Raw genomic sequence first — 17,434 nt, forward strand, 5'->3', positions numbered from 1 at the left:
CTTTTCATAGATTGATGACTACGATAAATTGCATGTGCTTGCTAAATTATGTTTTAAAATATGCCTTAGTTATGATGGAAGATCAAGTGAAGGACCTCTATATTAAAAATTAAATATAAAAAATAGTTTGTGGAGGATTAAATGAAAAGGAAGACATGTATACATGTAGATATAAAGATATAAAAATGTGTAATAATAATATGGAACCAAAACAAACTATGACTAATTATAAAATTTGAGTTTGACTATGTGCTGTAAATAAAATTTAAGAACAAGTTTGAAGTTATGCATGCCTAAAAAGATATTTACACGGTTTGCTCTACTTGTAAAATATCCTATTTTCTTCTTATTTAAGCTTTTTAATACTTTTATTTCATATTTAACTATTATTTTGTATTAATTCTTAATTTAAGCTGACACATTCGTATCTAAATATCATTTTTTTAATCCTTGTAAATTGCTCATTTCAAGCTCAATTTCAAGCAAAAAAACAAATATTTTTTAAATAAAATGTAAGCAATTTTAACTACTTTCATCCTAACTAATGATATCAGTTTAAAAATAACCTTCAATTAAATTGAAATTGTATTTTCCTTGACCTTCAAAAAAATATTTTTTTAAATATAAATAATAAAGTTATATCTATTGACTATTTTTTTAACTAGTACAAATCTAATTTTTTTTATTTATATTTGAGTGGAGAAGAGTGTAATAATCTATTCTTATTCCATTTAGGTTACATTTTTTAGTACATAAATAAATTATATCTTTATTTTTTAATCCATATTAACATGAAAATTTTGATTATGGGACATTTTTTCTTTTACAGTTATCATCTTTTGACTTAACACTTTTTGATCAAACAGTGAAAATAAAATGTTCAAAAGACATTTTTAAAAGAGATAAAATGAAAAAGTAGGGAAATTATAAGAATCAAATGTATATTTAAGTATTTTCTTAAATTATAATATGTGTGCTCTACGTGCATGAAAATAATATGGTGAGCCCATTATACTTTAGTTTGTGGTATAGTTTTAGTAGTTTATATATGCATGATAATGGTATGGTTAATCATTATTCATAAGGATAATGAAATATAGGAAAATGTTCACATTTAACTTAATAAGTCTTACTTTTTATATAATAATAGTTTTGTTTATTTGACGGTTGGTCGAACTAACAAAACGGTGACTAAACCCATTAATCACTTCAATCTAGCTAGACTTTATCGTAGTCATCAATCTATGAAATTTAATTTTAAGCATTAGTCTGCAGCTACACTGCACACAAATAAACAAAATCACATTATGCACATTTAACATTTCAATTTAATTGTTAATGTAGATTCAAATATCCCTTACACATGTCATGTTTCATCTTGATATTGTGATATGAGTATGTCTAATTATATTATATTCAAGTTAATTTTTGTTTGAGTAAATTAGTTTCATAGTTCAATACTCTTTCATTTTTTTTAATTATAATTACATATAATTACACTGTTAGAGTCGCTAATCTGATATTTGGCCGATGCTTACCTATCAAATATGTGACAATACAAAAACAAAATAAAGCTAATAAATCTTATCAATCGCTAAATTAACTAATGACAGGATTTGGACGTTTTACTTGAAAAATAAAAATGTATTAATAATTGTCTAAAATCTATATGGAAATTAGATTAGATAAATAGCGTGATTAGTAACTGAATTATTCTTATTATTGTGAGCATGGTGCTGTAGATCTTTATAGAGAGAAAGATACCACGCTCATTCTCTCTTTAAGTCGCTTCTCTTTCCCTTGACCAGAAACACTGAATAATTTCCTTCATCATCTCCCATGGCACCATTCACTCCATCCAATTTATTGCCGGCGGTGCTGACCCTGTTTTTGGCGTTCAGTCAGAAACAGAGTCTCTGTTCGACGCTCGAGAGCGAAGGTAAACAATGGTGGTTGCAGAAACGACGGCGCCGAGCAGTCGTTTCGGTGTTGTTTTTGATTGAGCGAGTTTTCAGTGATCGGAAGGGGAGGTTTTGGTTAAGCTTACGAAACGGCGTGTCGTTTTGATGGCGCAGGTTTGGCGCTGCTGGCGTTGAAGGAGAGCGTGGTGACGGACCCGCAGGGGGCTTTATCAAGCTGGAGTGGTGAAAATGGAGACGTTATCGATCCATGCTCGTGGTTCGGTGTGGAGTGCTCTCACGGTAATGTTGTGACCTTGTAAGTAACCTCTCCTCTTCTCTATTTTCTCACCGCTTGTAAAAAATAAAAATAATTAAGAATTACTATTTTTCTGTATAAATTATTTTAAAGAGTTGTAATTAAAATCAAACTAAATAGTGTAACAAATTGACATGCAATGCCACTACAATTCCCAATGTGAAATAAAACTGAATTTGTTAACAACTTTTTGTCTGTCTCCAAAATGCAAACCCATTTACTATTGCATAATTTCTGTAACACTTTTGCTCTGTGATAATCAAATATTTCATTTGAAAAAAAAAATAGAAACTATAATAATAATTTGATTTTTATCTTAGAGAATTACAAGTGAGGAAAAGATAATTAATAAAATTGATGAGAGGAGATGTCACTAATCTTGTGTGTGACCTGAAGCTTGCCTTTGAATTTATTAAACACATAATTGAATAGTTTTGGTGACTTTTGTTCTTGCCACTATTTAAAGCCTCCTTTCACGCTGTTGCTTTCTCTCCATATTTATTAAATACAAAAAAATATTCATTACTCTATTAATATTTTTCATTTAAGAATGACTGATATGAAAATATTTCAAATTGTAGAATCTGTAAGCTATTTATGCATGAGGAATACTTTCAGATTCTATAATATAAAAGGAGTTTTTTTATTATAGAATTGGAAAGGTATTTCTATATTAGAGAATAGTTTTCAAATTCTGAAATTCAGAATATAATTTAGAAAAAATATTTTAAAAAATACCTTTTGTATAATGAACAGAGTGGCCCATTAGCATTTGATTTTGCTGATAAATTGGCCGGCAGAGAAACCTGGTCTTCTCGTGGCAGAAGCTGTTGTTTTTTTAATACTGAAAAATGATACAAGCTTAATAACTGCAACTTTTATTCTTTATAAACCTCTTTCTTATAAAATTTTCTGCGAGTCTAACACCCTTGTTCTGAGAAAAATGACATACTTAGTAAAAAAACATATATAATGAGGAATTTAAAAGTAATTAAAAAAGAGAAAGAAAAATTAAGAATGGTTAGGAAATATCATTTTATTGGATGAAGTTTTCTAAGTAGTTGAGGTCTAAATAATTATATTTTAATGTAGTTTTTGTTTTAAAAATCATGTAAAAAAAGTGAAGTAAACGAGTTTATTAATTATTATTAATAAATATAAAATTAAATGTTCATTTCTTTTATTTTCAGGATTAAGTAATTCATTCTTTGAACTTTCAATTATTTATTAGATTATTATATGGAAATTGTGTGAAATAATTTGTAGAGATAATGCTATAATTCACAAAAGTTTTTAGCTAATGTAAGCTTGAAATTATGAAATGGATGAATATACAAGAACAAAATTTCTGAATTTTTTTTTGTCTCTTTAACAAATCCGATGGAGGTTTTTTTATTTTCTTGAACATATGGTTCCTAATTTAATAATTTGTTAGTTATGATTTTTTTAGTTTAAGCACAAATTTCAATTAATAATAAAAAATGCTAAAAAAATATATTTGAGAAAATTCCCCGTTCTACATGTTTAATTTGTTTTTGGTTATCCTTCATCTTTTACATATATTCCTCTATAGTGATTCAGGCCAATGAGCACCGTCACTAAAGGCATCTAAAGAATGGTAACACACAAAATGAAAACAATAATCTTCTTTTATAACCTCAACTCAGTTTTCGTTTTACCATTTATTCTTCATTTTCCTTTTATAATATTTATATAACAGTCATCTTGAGTCAGTATAATCTTAATATTTTTGCATATTACAAAAAGCCTTTTGACTATTAATCTAACGGAACCAAGACTTAATAAGACTTTGGACTAATTTTCTAAAAATTAAAATTTATTTAATAAATATAAAACGTTAAAAATCATAACTGTATTTTTTCTAATATATAATAAAAAACGCATTTTTATAAAATACAATTTTAAATATGTTTAAGTACTCAATTACAATAACAATTCTTCTTTCAATAAAAACTGCTATTAATTATATTTCCTTTAATGCAAACTGCTATTGATTATGGTATAAAAATCTATTAAATTGGAATAAAACATATTACTTCCTAAATTATTATTGACAAAGGTTAATAAATATTTTAATATTATATCATTTTATTGAAGAAACAATTATTTATATTTTTAAAATAATAATAAAATTATAAGAGAATAAAACTATTAAAAATCTTTTATAAAATAGAATTAAAAAAACAGTTAAAATAATTATATGTGTAAATTAACATCTTATCTAAAATAGTTATTATACATGTGTGTAATAAATAAAAAAGTCAGGGGGCTACCCCCTTAAGTCCTTGGTTGTTCCGTCTCTGGATTTAACTAACCCATTTGATTGATTTCTTACCTTAAAAAATTACTTTGATTTTAATTTTTAATATTCTAAATGTTATTTACTTTTAATTCATAATTTTATATATTTTTCATAATAGATTAGATCTTCATTTTGTAAAATGTTATAAAATTATAAGAATGTCAGTTCTCAAGGTGAGTAAAAATTTACAAACATAAATATTTGAATTATATTGTTTTTTTTTTGTAAATTCAGGGTCTAAAATGAAAGTTATAACTTGTTAATGTCTGAAATGCATAATTTTCTTGTTTGTTTAAGTATACCTGTTTTGTCGGATTTGGTATTTTACTAAAAGGCAGTATTTACTTCAAAACAAAGTAATGAGTTTGTGTCAACAACGCAACCTGTAAACACTCATTCATAAATTAAAATGAGCGAGTTTTAACAATTTCATATTTGTTATTTATATGCATGTGAGACAATGTTTATTAGAACTTTGTTCTTCTCTAAAATGCCCACTACATTTTTTTAACATTCTTGTATTTTTTTTCTATTTATCTCTTCTATTTTTCCATTTGACTTTAATTAGTGATGTTTTCCATCTTCTATGGAAGAATTTGGAGAAGAGAGACATCGGTCCAGGAATTTTTTCAAGTATACCATATTTATAAAAAATATAAAAGAATGTTACATGGTTTTTAAAGGATAAAAAACGTTTCACCTCTCTAATTAAAATAAGTCTTATTGAAGTTTAAAAACGATGATTTAGGTCCATGTATTTCTTATAATTGCTGAATTTCATATCTCTTTATGAACATGCATGAAATTCATCTACAATAAAAAAAAATAAAGATAAAAAATCACCGTTTTAAAAGTCTAGGGATTGGGTCAATGTTAACCAAAAATAAAGAAATTTAAATCACATTTTTCTACTCGTTAGTACACAACAAAGCATGCAATTAATACTGGTGATGAATATTCAACGTGCAGGAATTTGAAAGACCTTTGTCTTGAAGGAACACTAGCACCAGAAGTTGGAATGCTGACTCACATAAAATCAATGTAAGATGGTGCTCAGGCCAATGCTTGTTTTACAAATAAATATCCCTTAACCAACTTTGTACACTTCGTATTCTCCACAGCATTTTGCGCAACAATTCTTTCTTTGGAGAAATTCCTGCGGAGATCCTATACTTACAGGAGCTGGAAGTCCTTGACTTGGGACATAACTACTTTAGCGGATCACTTCCATTTGACCATGGCAATATGCCATCCCTGACCACTCTGTAAGTTAATCCTTTCGTGCCAAATATTTTCTTTCTGTCTTGTTCTTTGGTTGACTAATGACGTCAAATTTATACTACAGTCTATTGGACAACAATTACCATCTGACCAACTTAAATCCAGAGCTGTATAAGTTCAAGATGAATTCTAAATTTCATGATGATGAGGAACAACTAACTGGTGCCACCACTACTAGAGAAGCATATGTTGGCAGATGTAGTTTATGGTGAGCATATAATGATGGATTGCACAAATCAATTTCTAAGTTCTTCAATATTAGAATTTGGATTTGATGAACAGTTTCCTCAGTAAATGGTTGAATGACATAATTCTTTTTACACTAACATGGCTCTAACGTGAAAATAATCTTCAGTCCAATATTGCTAAAAGCGTACTTATTCATTGTGAAGTTCTTCTATATAGTTCAAGTTTGAAATTATTTACTCGTGACAATTTTGTCTAAGGCACATTGGCCAACATGGGGATGGAGCATACAGGAGGCAACTTCTAAAAGTAGCAAATGCTGCTAATACACCCGGAATCGAAAGGCATGTTAACCAAGGGATACTTCAACAATTAGCATCGCATTTCCCTTTTTCATTACCGCCAAATTTTAAGCCTTTCTCATCATCACCATCACTTTCACCGTCAGAAAGTCCCTCATATTCGCCATCACCATCTCCCTCAGATATTTTTCTCACTCCTTCGCCCTCTCCTTCGCCTGTAGTGTCACTAACTCCAGACGTCTCACCCCCAGCAAACACTCCTCTCACTGTGTCTACACCGCCAGTTAATTGGGTTCCAGCACCTAGCCCTTCTGCATTTTCTACCCACGGGAGCACATACAATTCCAATCAAATACATCACTCGGCAATAATCTGGTCTGTAGTTGGGGGTTTCTCTTTATTGATTTTGGTGTCAGCCATTTTTGCATGCTTTCGAAGTAGGAAGGTTGTGACTGTTAAACCTTGGTCCACAGGATTGAGTGGCCAGCTGCAGAAAGCCTTTGTAAAAGGTAATTTATGTTTGCAATAGGTCATTCTCAATCTTATGTACTGCATTCTAAAGATTAGCAATAGATTCAACTTCAAAATCCACTGTAAATTCAAAGAATGAAGTTGGTTTTCTAGAACTATTTCATTATCTTGGATTGAGTTAACTCATTTATTATGTGTGATTAAGGTGTGCCAAGTCTCAAACGAGGAGAAATTGAAGCAGCTTGTGAATATTTCAGCAACATTATCGGTTCGCTTCCTGATGGAACTGTGTATAAGGGGACTCTCTCTAGTGGAGTCGAGATAGCTGTAGCATCCTCTGCAGTAAACACAGCTCAAAAATGGTCAAAAAGTATGGAAGCTCAGTTCAGAAATAAGGTATGCTCGCAACAACTGTAGCAAATGCATCACATTTATCATCCCGGTCCTACTTCTTATCTATCTTTGCATGATTGCAGATAGCAACATTGTCTAGAGTGAATCACAAGAATTTTGTGAATCTAATTGGGTACTGCGAAGAGAATAAGCCATTCTCAAGAATGATGGTGTTTGAGTACGCTCCGAATGGAACACTCTTTGAGCATATACACAGTAAGTGATATTCTGTTCAAATTTTAGTTTCCAGAATCACGTCCACAGCCACATCCTTTGATTATTACAGGTTCATAACAACCTAACTTCTGCAACCAGACTGTGAGGAAAAGGCTTGTATTTTGTAGCAAAAAGTTATTCATTAGTTCCCTGACATCTTGAAAATTGTTTGCCAAGATGCACTTACGTTGCTCTGAGTTTTGATTTTATTCTTGCATATGCTGCAGTTAGAGAAGCAGAAGAACTAAATTGGACAATGAGAATGAGGATAGCTATGGGAATAGCCTACTGCCTAGAGTATATGCATGACCTAAAACCCTCCATTGCCCATAGAAACCTGCAATCTTCATTTATATACCTTACTGAAGATTATGCTGCTAAAATATCAGATCTTAGTTTATGGAATGACATGTGTGCGGCAAAGAATGGGTCTGCAACCACACAACTCTTGGAAACATCATCAGCAGATGCCAAGGACAATGTTTACAGCTTTGGAATAATACTGTTTGAGTTGATTACGGGGAAAATCCCCCTTGCCGGGAACAATGAACTTCTGGCAGATTGGGCAGCGGAATATTTAAGGTGGGGGAAATCCTTAAGAGATGTTATGGATCCAAGACTGAACTCTTTGCAGGAAGAAGAGATTGAAGAATGGTCTGAAGTGATAAGAAACTGTGTACATCCAGATCGAGAGAAACGGCCAACTATGAAAGAAGTAACATCTAGACTCAAGGAAATAACAGCTATGGGGCCTGATGGAGCAAATCCAAAAGCATCACCACTTTGGTGGGCAGAAATGGCAATTACGTCCACTGATTCAAGTTGAGACATTGATATTATTATCTGAATAAATCTGGAATGATAATTTGTACAGTTACTCTAAATTCGGAATTCGTGCACTTATGAAGTATTTATGTTTATACTGATGTTTTTTAAACTATTAGTTTGAAGCCAATAGAAGATGTAAAGAACAAATAACATTTGCCTCATTGTAGAGGAATTGATTTTTGTTAATGTTTGGAGGGACAGAGAGTGCTTCCTTAGTAATACCGTACTGAATATTATTTGGAGAGACTGCTGTTGGAACAGGGAAAGGGCTATGTTACGTTTGTTTATAGGAGAAGGAAACAAATTCATTTTTTTCACAGTGAATATATAGTTTATGCAACTAATGTTTCCTTTTTCTTAAAATGCTAGACATGGAAATTATCGTGATGTGTAGTAGCTCATAGTCAATTATTATTATTTGATGAGTTAGAAGCAAGCACCTTATCATTTCCTTTGGCAAGACAACAAAATAAAAGCTTCATCAAAAGCAATAAATATACACTTTAGGGAACAAAGTGTGAATCTCTATAATCATAACCCTGTCACTGTACAAATGTGTGAATAGTGAGACAATTATGTGCACATGGATCACAAGAATCTATATTAGATGATGGGGTTACTACTCCGAACATCTTCCGTGTACACCTCAGTCTTTGATCATGTGAAACACATCACTCCATGTTTTCCTTGAATCATCCAGGTATTGCTTCTTGGGAGTTTTGGCATAATTTCAACAGTGTGACTATATATGTCCACTTCTTGTGTCTTAACAAAGTTGGGATGCCCCAGCAATTTTCTAACCAAGATGTTCACATTGTAGACATTTGATGTGCGTGTGGTTTATGATTAAAAGCTTAATTTTCGCGCCCTTTGATACAGGTCTATGGTGTCTGTATGGTTAGGGTCTAAGCAAAGAGCTGCCTGACAATCTTGAAGAGCTGAATATAGGTCCCCTACTGCCTCATAAAATGCTGCTCGGAGATGAAGCATTTGCAAGTCAGGTTTGAAATTTATGGCCTTGGTGAGCTCATCTACAGCTTCAGATTCTTTTTGCTCATCCATCATAACTGGTCATGTGACACTTTATGTGAGTAAAAAATTCAGTCTAGCAATTGTGTCACCAAATTATTAATTTAAATATAGATGGACAACTTAGTAACTAAAGTACAAATTAAACAAAGAACACAGGAAATAGTCACACATTTAACGAATTTATAGTAGGCTTCAGGGCTTGGCCATGCCAAGAAATCCAATATGAAAAGAGTGTCTTATTAGTAGTAACATGTGAATTAGGTTTATGAAGCACTGAATAAGAACATCAAGTTCCAGAATAAAAATACTTCATCATGTTTAACAAGTAAAGTTTTCCACAACAAATGAAGCATGTTTGACAAAAAAAAACTAACTCTGCATTGGTATGTCAAGACTCATGACAAACATATGAAGTAAATAGCTGTTTCCAATTAAAAAGCTTATGACAGATGGTAAAGAATGAAAGATAAGTGAAGTACCTGCTGCCCTGTATCTATATGGATATGTCCTTAATGGATCCAGTTGGGTTGCAACATCCAGATCAACCTTTGCCATCTCACGGTCACAGTACTCTGATCGTTTCTCATATGCTGAGGCATTGCTCTCTGCCTTCTCAATTAGCTTGGTCATCTCATCATATGCAGTTTTTCTTTGATTTTTCTGATGATAAACACGTGCTAAACCTTGATGAGCTCTTGTATGCCTAATTGCAAGGGCGTTCTCATAGCATGCTTTTGCAAGATCAAGCTTACCACAATCTACATAAATACTCCCTAGGTTATTTAGTGCCTACAAAATATTGCAGAAGACAATCAAATGACTGGAGAACAAAGACTTAATCAATAATAAGTATAGTGAATGAAGTCACTAACTTGTCCTTTCCGAAGACCATCTGAAGGACATTTAAGTGCTTCTTCCAGAAGTTCGATAACGTAAGAAGCAGATTCATGATCCAGACTTGTATCTGCTAAAACGTATGCTTTTAGAAAATAGGCTTCGAATGATCTCTGAATTGTAATTGACGTATCAGCCCTAGCCAGAGCTTCATCCCTATAGCCAGTGTCATATAATATCCATCCTTCATAAATTAACCTTTCTTGAATTGAGCTAGAATGGTTTCTCGCCATCCTCAAACTGCGCATTGCAGCCTTTTGACAGTTTAACCTATGAAATTCATACATGTGAGGAACTCTCTTGTTATAGCATTTTTTATTTACTGGTGTTGACAGACCACAAAGCATTGACACACTCAAAATAAATCAAATCTCTAAATACCATGTAGTGTGTTAAGCTTATCAACTCTAGAAGAATGAGTAGTAAAATACCATAAAAACACAATGTTGAAGAAGAGAGATACTTCCTATAGCTTTGATTCACGGACGTGCTTACCTCAAAAGGAGTAGAGACTGACGAAACTCCAGCAGACTCTTTCCAGGATCATTCTCCAGCATCTGATGTATAATAGCCAAAGAACCAACATCATCTACAGAAGACCATTGCTCATATAATTGAATCCAGCATTCAGCCTGACTCTTTTGCTGCACCACATGGCTAAGGAGATGGACCAAGTATTTGCCTGTGATCTTTTCATTTGAAGTAATATAATTTGGTTCCAAAGTTAACAATGCCCTGATATCTCTTATGGCACTGTCATAATCCTTAAGTGCAATAAACATCCTAGCCCGGAATTCTAAGCAATCAGGAGAGAGCTTAAATCCAATTATTTTATCAAGCTCTAAAATTCCAGCCCTTATCTGCTTCTCCTCCACCTTTGTCAGGGCTCTATATTTATACGGAAATGAAAGAGTGGGGTCCAATTCGGTTGCAACATCCAAATCAACCCCCTTTTCCCTTCCCATGTTGTAAAGAGCACGTTCCTGATACATCCACCCAGTAGGCTTGTGCTCAAACATGAGTGAACTAATTAACTTGTAAGCTGAATATGGTTGACCCTGCTTGTACTTGGTTCGGGCCACACCAGCCACAGAATACAAATGACCTGCTTCAGCTGCTGCCTCAAAACTATGCTGAGCATCTTTATACTCTTTCCTTTCAAGCAGCACACACCCCAATTGGTGGAAGGCAAGGGCCTTCTGCCACCTTTCAGTAGCACATTCCCCTAGCCTTTCTAGTAACATCACTGTAGTTTTTGACACCATGCTTTCCTCCATAGCTACCTGGCTCAAGAAATAGTACAGTAAGAAAGAATCATACCCCACCGTGGCCAACCTTTTCCTTCCCTGAGAACTACAAAAGACATTCATCACATTAGAATTACACAACGAATTTGGTAGCTCCCTGAGCAACACTTGTAAGCAGGAAGCCACAAGAAGGGGTGCTCTCTCTTCCAACCCATAGTCAATAAATATCAATGCATCGTCAACACTTTCAACAATTGAAGCCAAATGAACATCACAAGCAGCTTTCATCTCCTCACAACAGAACCTATTGGCAAAGGAAAGCATCTCCAAAACAGTCATGGGACAGAAAAAGTCTAACCTCTTAGCCCTGCTATACAACTCCACAGCCCTCATACCCTTAGAGCATATCCCATTTTGGCTGAAAACAATCTTCCTCATCTTGGACTCAGCAAAGCCACCATAAAGCATAGCCTTAAAAGTGTCAGATAGAGCTGCAATTCTCCACCTAACACAATCAATTTCCTCACTCCCAATGCAAAAAGAAATATCATTTTCCTCATCTGGCAAACTCAAACGCACACTTTCTTTAGTGCTAGTTTCCTGTTTCGTCCCTTGCGGACACTGGCACCTATCATTGATTGAACAAGGACTAAACCCATGCACCAAATTCCCCTTTGGACATTCAATAACACAACCACCACAATCCATTGAAGACAAACCCTCAAGCTCATCCTCCCTCCTCTCAAATCTCAACCATGCCGAAAGCACAACCTTGGAAAGCACATCCCCAGCGTTTTGCCGTGCTGTTCTGATACATCTCCTAAGAAGCTTCTGGTCTCCGAGGCCGCGCAAAAGCGTGAACTGCTCCACACAAAGTGATGCTTTCTCAGATTGAAGGCAGCACTCTTGCCTGTGGTAAAGTTCTGCCAAGGCCTCCACGAGGTTGATGGGTTTAAGATAAGGTTCCATGGAAGGCTCAAGAGAGTCAGCAGAAGGGAGCTGAAGAGGAACAACATGGTTTGCAACTGCTGAGGTTTTCGTGGTGTTGGATTTGGACTTTGACACCAGTGATCTGATTGTGATGGCTCCCCCTGTGGCCTTGTTTCTTCTGCTAGTGCCTTCTGAATTGAGGGCATGAACTTGGGTGCTCTTGAAGCGTTCAACGAGCTTCAGGCCACGCATTTTTGTTCTGTTTTTTTTCTCAGTGTACACACACGTTGCCTTCAAGCCCCTCCTGGGATAAAGAGCTGAACTTTGGCGTGCCCATAAGCAAGGGTACTAGGGGCGTGAAGGTTGAACCTTTGAGTAAAAGATGTTCCTTGTACTGCTTCCAAAACCAAAACCCACCAGAGAGAGAGAAAGAGAGAGGGAGGGGAAGAGCTTGGAGCACCCAACCCAACAACAAAATAGCTTACAGCTGAAAAAGAATGCTTTTTTGCTTTGGTTCTAGTGTTTTACTTTTACATAGTTGTTTTGCATTGGTGGGGAGAAAAAGTGGCCTAAACAGAACTCAGCATCTTAAAAAGCTGTTAATTTGAGGCTTTCTATCACGAGTCATAGTTGTGAAATTGTTCTATCATAATATATATGAATGCTTTTAACTCATTTCTATAAAATACTAATGCTTAAATAAGAAAAAATCTCATAGCTCTAAGAATTGTAAATATACGATAATGTTTTGCTATATAACAGCTTAACATAGCTATGTTAAATATTTAGAGAAGTTTTTGCTGTCTGTAATAGTCTTATTATAAAAAAATTATAATTAAATAATTTTAAAGTTTCAAATTTTAATTGTATCATTCAAGTTTATTTGTAATTTTTTCATATTTACAATAAAGTTCTTTAATTTGTTTACATACAATATTTAATAAAGCTAATTAACTAATTCAACTAAAATTACTTAAATATGGGAAGAAATAAAGATCAATGAATTTAGTTATTCTTATTGTTATTATCTGTAAGATATAAATTAAAAGCGGGGCACGCTTTTTTATAAGAATATTCCTAATGCATAATTATTTATATTAATTTGGCAAATTTTAATATTACGGTATCATGTAAATTTAAGTACTTCACACGCGCAAAATCTACAATAGTAAATTGTTAATGTGATGTATAACTTAATATTGTCAATCCTGCAATTAATACATTTATTAATCATTAAAAATATTTGTTTTCATTAATATTTCTCATTTATGAGATAAAAAAATCAAATACTAACTTTGTATAAATAATGTCATCTCATGTGTTCTAATATAAATTGGTTAAATAATAAACTTTTATAAATAACGACATTATAAATGGTGTAAGATTCAACATAATGTCTCTTGTTTTAATTATTTTTAATTAGATAAAATAATAATAATAAAAAATAATTAAAACATATTAATGACAAATATAAATAAAAAAATATCACTTAAAATGCAGAATTAAAATCTAATACATCCGAAATAACTTCTAGACTTTAAACTATAAAAAAAAATAAACTATAAAAAAACAGTATTTGAATGAATGATAATAGTTAATTTCGATTGATTTGGAGGAAAAGAAGTTAGAAAGTTTAAAGTGAAGATCATTGTTGATGAGAATTTTTTTTTTTTTTAAAATTCACACCTCTTGGAAAAATGAGACAGAAAAGAAAAAACACAAGATATTATAATAAATTATAAGTATTTTTTATAATAATAATAATAATAAATAATTAAGAAATAATATTAAAAATAATAAATAATTAAAATAAAAGAAAATTATTTTTCTCTCATTTTTAATCTCTATTATTTAATTTGAACATCTTTAATTTTCATTTCTTTCTGCATTTTATTATTTTTTTCATTTATTTATCTTCCATCTTCTAATCCAAACAAACTACTAATGGATGAAAGATTAAAATTTTCATAAAAACTTGATAAAAATTAGTCTATATAAAAATTATATAATTATCTAAATTGACCTTTTAATTCGTATATAAATTAATTTTAATTTACAAAAAAAATCTTAAAAATTCTTTTGATTGAAACATACTCGGACACTGATCACAAAGTAGTTTTGTCTTTTAGCTTATTCGATAGTTGTGCTGAGAAGCATGCAAATACACCAATTGTGTTAAGGGAAACCATGTTAACCTAATAACATGCTAATTTTGCTTTAATTATTTCACTAAATTACTCTGATTTATTTTCTATTTAGGTCATATTATATTGGTATGAGTAGGGTTCTCCAAGATTAGATCACTAAAAAAATAACCAAATAATAATATAAAATCGATTTTTTTTAATATACTTATACAAGTAATATATATAATAAATGTGTATAATTTTAAAAAATATAATCTACGAGTTGATTAGTTGGTTAACATAAAATCATTACTAAAACGAAAATGTTGGTTTACACATTTGAATATATAAAATTATTTTGACATCTTTGCTTTAAGCTAAATTATGAATGTGTTAGTTTTAGATATTCTTAAACACATTGATAATTTGGTGTAATCCTTTTTTATTCATTAACCCGCAAATTTAGCGTTTGGGTTGGGTGGATTTGCAAGACAAGCAAAGGTGCTTAAGGTGGGTGAGTTGTGTAACCATTCCAATTATTTTGTGGTTAAGTGGTCATTTCGCTACCAAACAGGTCATAACATTTTTTAATATATTTATATATATTGCGCTCCATAAATTAAAGAATAAGCTTTGAAATTCCCGCTTCTTGTTTTTTAATTATTATTTCAGCTCCTTCATCCAACCAAAACAAGCCATTGTGAATGAAGTCAACTTTGGGTGGGACCCATCACTATTGTAATAAATGAATTTGTGAATATTAGTTGAGTGTCTATATCATAAATGACCCTTTTTTTTTCCTTTTTGGCTTTAGGTAAGTGGAGAAGTAAATAAAGTCTTCTCTATGTGCATGATTAGAAATCACACATTATCAAAATATTATTTTACAAATTAGCTTACATAATATTAATATTGTTATATGATGTTCGAATGTGAGGTTAACATATCTCTTACTCATGGTAGCTTAAGAAAATTGTATGAATTTAGAAAATAACTAGGTTTGACATCACTTATTTTTATTAGGTTTTTAAGGAAGATGAATATAGACTTTGAGGTAAATAAATTTATATACAAATATTTTTGGATACCATATTTAAGATAATAATTTTGTGAATATATATTTTTTAGTTTATTTTTTTTTATTAATATCTAATAGGGATAACAAATAAATTCACTCAATCAATATTGATCGAACTCGTTTAGATTTTGACAAAGAATATCCGCATATATTTTATAGGGGTATGAGTACATGTAATACCTGATTTTTTAAATTAGGTGATATCATATTTTTTTTGAATTGGGTATGAGGACAAAGATGTGTATGTATATACCCACTTTGTTCTTCATTCTCATACATGTCTCCGTTTTAAATTATACTTCATACTTCAGTAAATTATGATGCAATTATTAAATTATACTTCATCTTTTAAACTAAACATAATTTTATGTTTTTAATGTTTACAATGATATTGTTGTATGAGTACACAAATAATATTTTTCAAACAAGCTAAAAAGATTAATGTAATGTTAGTGAAATACTTTTAAACAATTAAAATTAATTGGTGGGTGGATAAATAGAAATAAAAGTATTGTATATAATTTAAAAAAACTTATCTATTTACAATTATTTTATTGTCATATTTTTTATGGTCAACAATTAACAACATTTTTTACAGAGACAACTTTATTTCTTTTATGTATTCAGTTCTCATTAATTTTTAATATATATATATATATATATATATATATATATATATATATCATCCCACATTAACTAATAGGATTTTTTATTTTACTATATCACATTTAAGAACAATGATCAAAATACATTTCAGATAAATCACATTATTTTATTTATTTACATAATTTTCTATCATTATTTAATTAATTTATATAATTTTCTAAAATTTTATAAACTTTGACTTTTATTAAAAAATATTAAAACTATTCTGCCACTTTTGAACTTGTCCCTTTATACTAATATTATCTCACTATACTCTTGTTATTCTAAAATAAATTGGATTAATTAGTAAAAAAATGTGTTGATTCTATTGAAGAGAAACTGAGAAGCCATTATTTTGCATTTTGATGTAAAGTAAAATGATCCATATAAGGTGAATAAAATATAAGAATAAATAGGTGGAAAAGGTATTGATTTAAAGAATCCAGAAAGTCTCCAGCAACACGTGAATATGCCTGGATATGCATGACAATCTCTAAATAAAGTGATAAAAACAAATAAAATGTGGACATTAATGGAGCTAATTATTTGGGATAATTCCTTTTCATAAATTTGTTTATAGTTTGAACCATCGTGTACCATCGTGAACCGTGTATAACTGGCTCAATAATTAGACGTACACACATAATTTCTTCTCCCAGTCTCACCATATTTTTTTAATAATATTTTTCAATAATAAATAATTATTGTTACTTGAAATATAATTTAAAACAAGTCACTTTAATGAAAATTGAAGTGGAATAAGAAGGAACCGAGAGAAAAAATAGTAAACAATAAAATTGTTTAAGAAAAAGTGATGGAATGAAAAATGGTATGAAACTTTGTAATAGATTAGATTAATGTCATTGAAAAAAATTGTATTATATTAAAAATTATTAATATGTTTTTGGATAAGTTTTTCAAGAATATATTTAAATATCATTTGAACGGTGAACCATTATGTTAAAATAATTGGAGTGAATAATTACGTTAGAATAATTGGAAAGACTTCCAAGTCCCACATATACATGAACATTAATTTAACACATCTAAGTCCATTCATTTAAAAAAAAAACAAATATCTTAATATTTAACCAAAAATATCATCAAATTCTTTATGATTCTACAAAGTTTTAATTTTTATAATTGGTAGGGAAAAAAAATTATATATACCATCTTCTATAAAGAATGGCTTTGCAACACCTTATTTCATTGATAGATTCATGTCAAATTATTATAAAATATCTAAATAATAGAATAACATTTTT

The 17,434-nt window shown here is 30.9% G+C and overlaps 2 protein-coding genes across 3 annotated transcripts; one reads left to right on the forward strand and one right to left on the reverse strand.

The window, feature by feature from the left end:
* Nucleotides 1-1,718: 1,718 nt before the first annotated feature.
* On the forward strand, nucleotides 1,719-8,459 carry LOC137823920 (inactive receptor-like serine/threonine-protein kinase At2g40270). The gene is made up of 9 exons (XM_068629264.2): nucleotides 1,719-1,939; nucleotides 2,076-2,217; nucleotides 5,510-5,581; nucleotides 5,662-5,805; nucleotides 5,886-6,029; nucleotides 6,268-6,818; nucleotides 6,986-7,176; nucleotides 7,257-7,389; nucleotides 7,617-8,459. Exons 1-9 carry the CDS (start codon nucleotides 1,840-1,842, stop codon nucleotides 8,213-8,215), a joined length of 2,076 nt encoding a protein of 691 aa, XP_068485365.1. The 5' UTR covers nucleotides 1,719-1,839; the 3' UTR covers nucleotides 8,216-8,459.
* A 260-nt stretch (nucleotides 8,460-8,719) lies between these two features.
* LOC137823919 (ethylene-overproduction protein 1-like) lies at nucleotides 8,720-12,948 on the reverse strand. Of its 2 annotated transcripts, none has more exons than XR_016514898.1 (4): nucleotides 10,639-12,942; nucleotides 10,122-10,413; nucleotides 9,729-10,007; nucleotides 8,720-9,284 (listed from the first exon to the last, which is right to left on the reverse strand). XR_016514898.1 is itself a non-coding variant. In XM_090293989.1 (4 exons), the coding sequence occupies exons 1-4, from the start codon at nucleotides 12,570-12,572 to the stop codon at nucleotides 9,064-9,066; spliced, it is 2,757 nt and encodes a 918-aa protein (XP_090150115.1). In that variant the 5' UTR covers nucleotides 12,573-12,948; the 3' UTR covers nucleotides 8,720-9,063. The 2 variants fall into 2 exon arrangements, 1 of the variants encoding a protein (XP_090150115.1); XM_090293989.1 differs by having other exon boundaries at nucleotides 9,729-10,038; nucleotides 10,639-12,948.
* Nucleotides 12,949-17,434: the final 4,486 nt, after the last annotated feature.

This window comes from Phaseolus vulgaris, chromosome 8 (genome assembly GCF_051622355.1).
Source record: "Phaseolus vulgaris cultivar YP4 chromosome 8, ASM5162235v1, whole genome shotgun sequence".
NCBI classification, from domain to species: domain Eukaryota; kingdom Viridiplantae; phylum Streptophyta; class Magnoliopsida; order Fabales; family Fabaceae; genus Phaseolus; species Phaseolus vulgaris.

Bases quoted from the DNA above. Each gene is read 5' to 3' on its own strand.
- LOC137823920 (XM_068629264.2), top strand. From the start codon at position 1,840: ATGGCACCATTCACTCCATCCAATTTATTGCCGGCGGTGCTGACCCTG. The intron at 5,582-5,661 runs GTAAGATGGTGC...TATTCTCCACAG, and splicing joins CTGACTCACATAAAATCAAT to CATTTTGCGCAACAATTCTT. The intron at 6,030-6,267 runs GTGAGCATATAA...ATTTTGTCTAAG, and splicing joins GTTGGCAGATGTAGTTTATG to GCACATTGGCCAACATGGGG.
- LOC137823919 (XM_090293989.1), bottom strand. From the start codon at position 12,572: ATGCGTGGCCTGAAGCTCGTTGAACGCTTCAAGAGCACCCAAGTTCAT. The intron at 10,414-10,638 runs GTAAGCACGTCC...TGAATTTCATAG, and splicing joins CAGTCTCTACTCCTTTTGAG to GTTAAACTGTCAAAAGGCTG. The intron at 10,039-10,121 runs GTTAGTGACTTC...AATATTTTGTAG, and splicing joins ATGGTCTTCGGAAAGGACAA to GCACTAAATAACCTAGGGAG.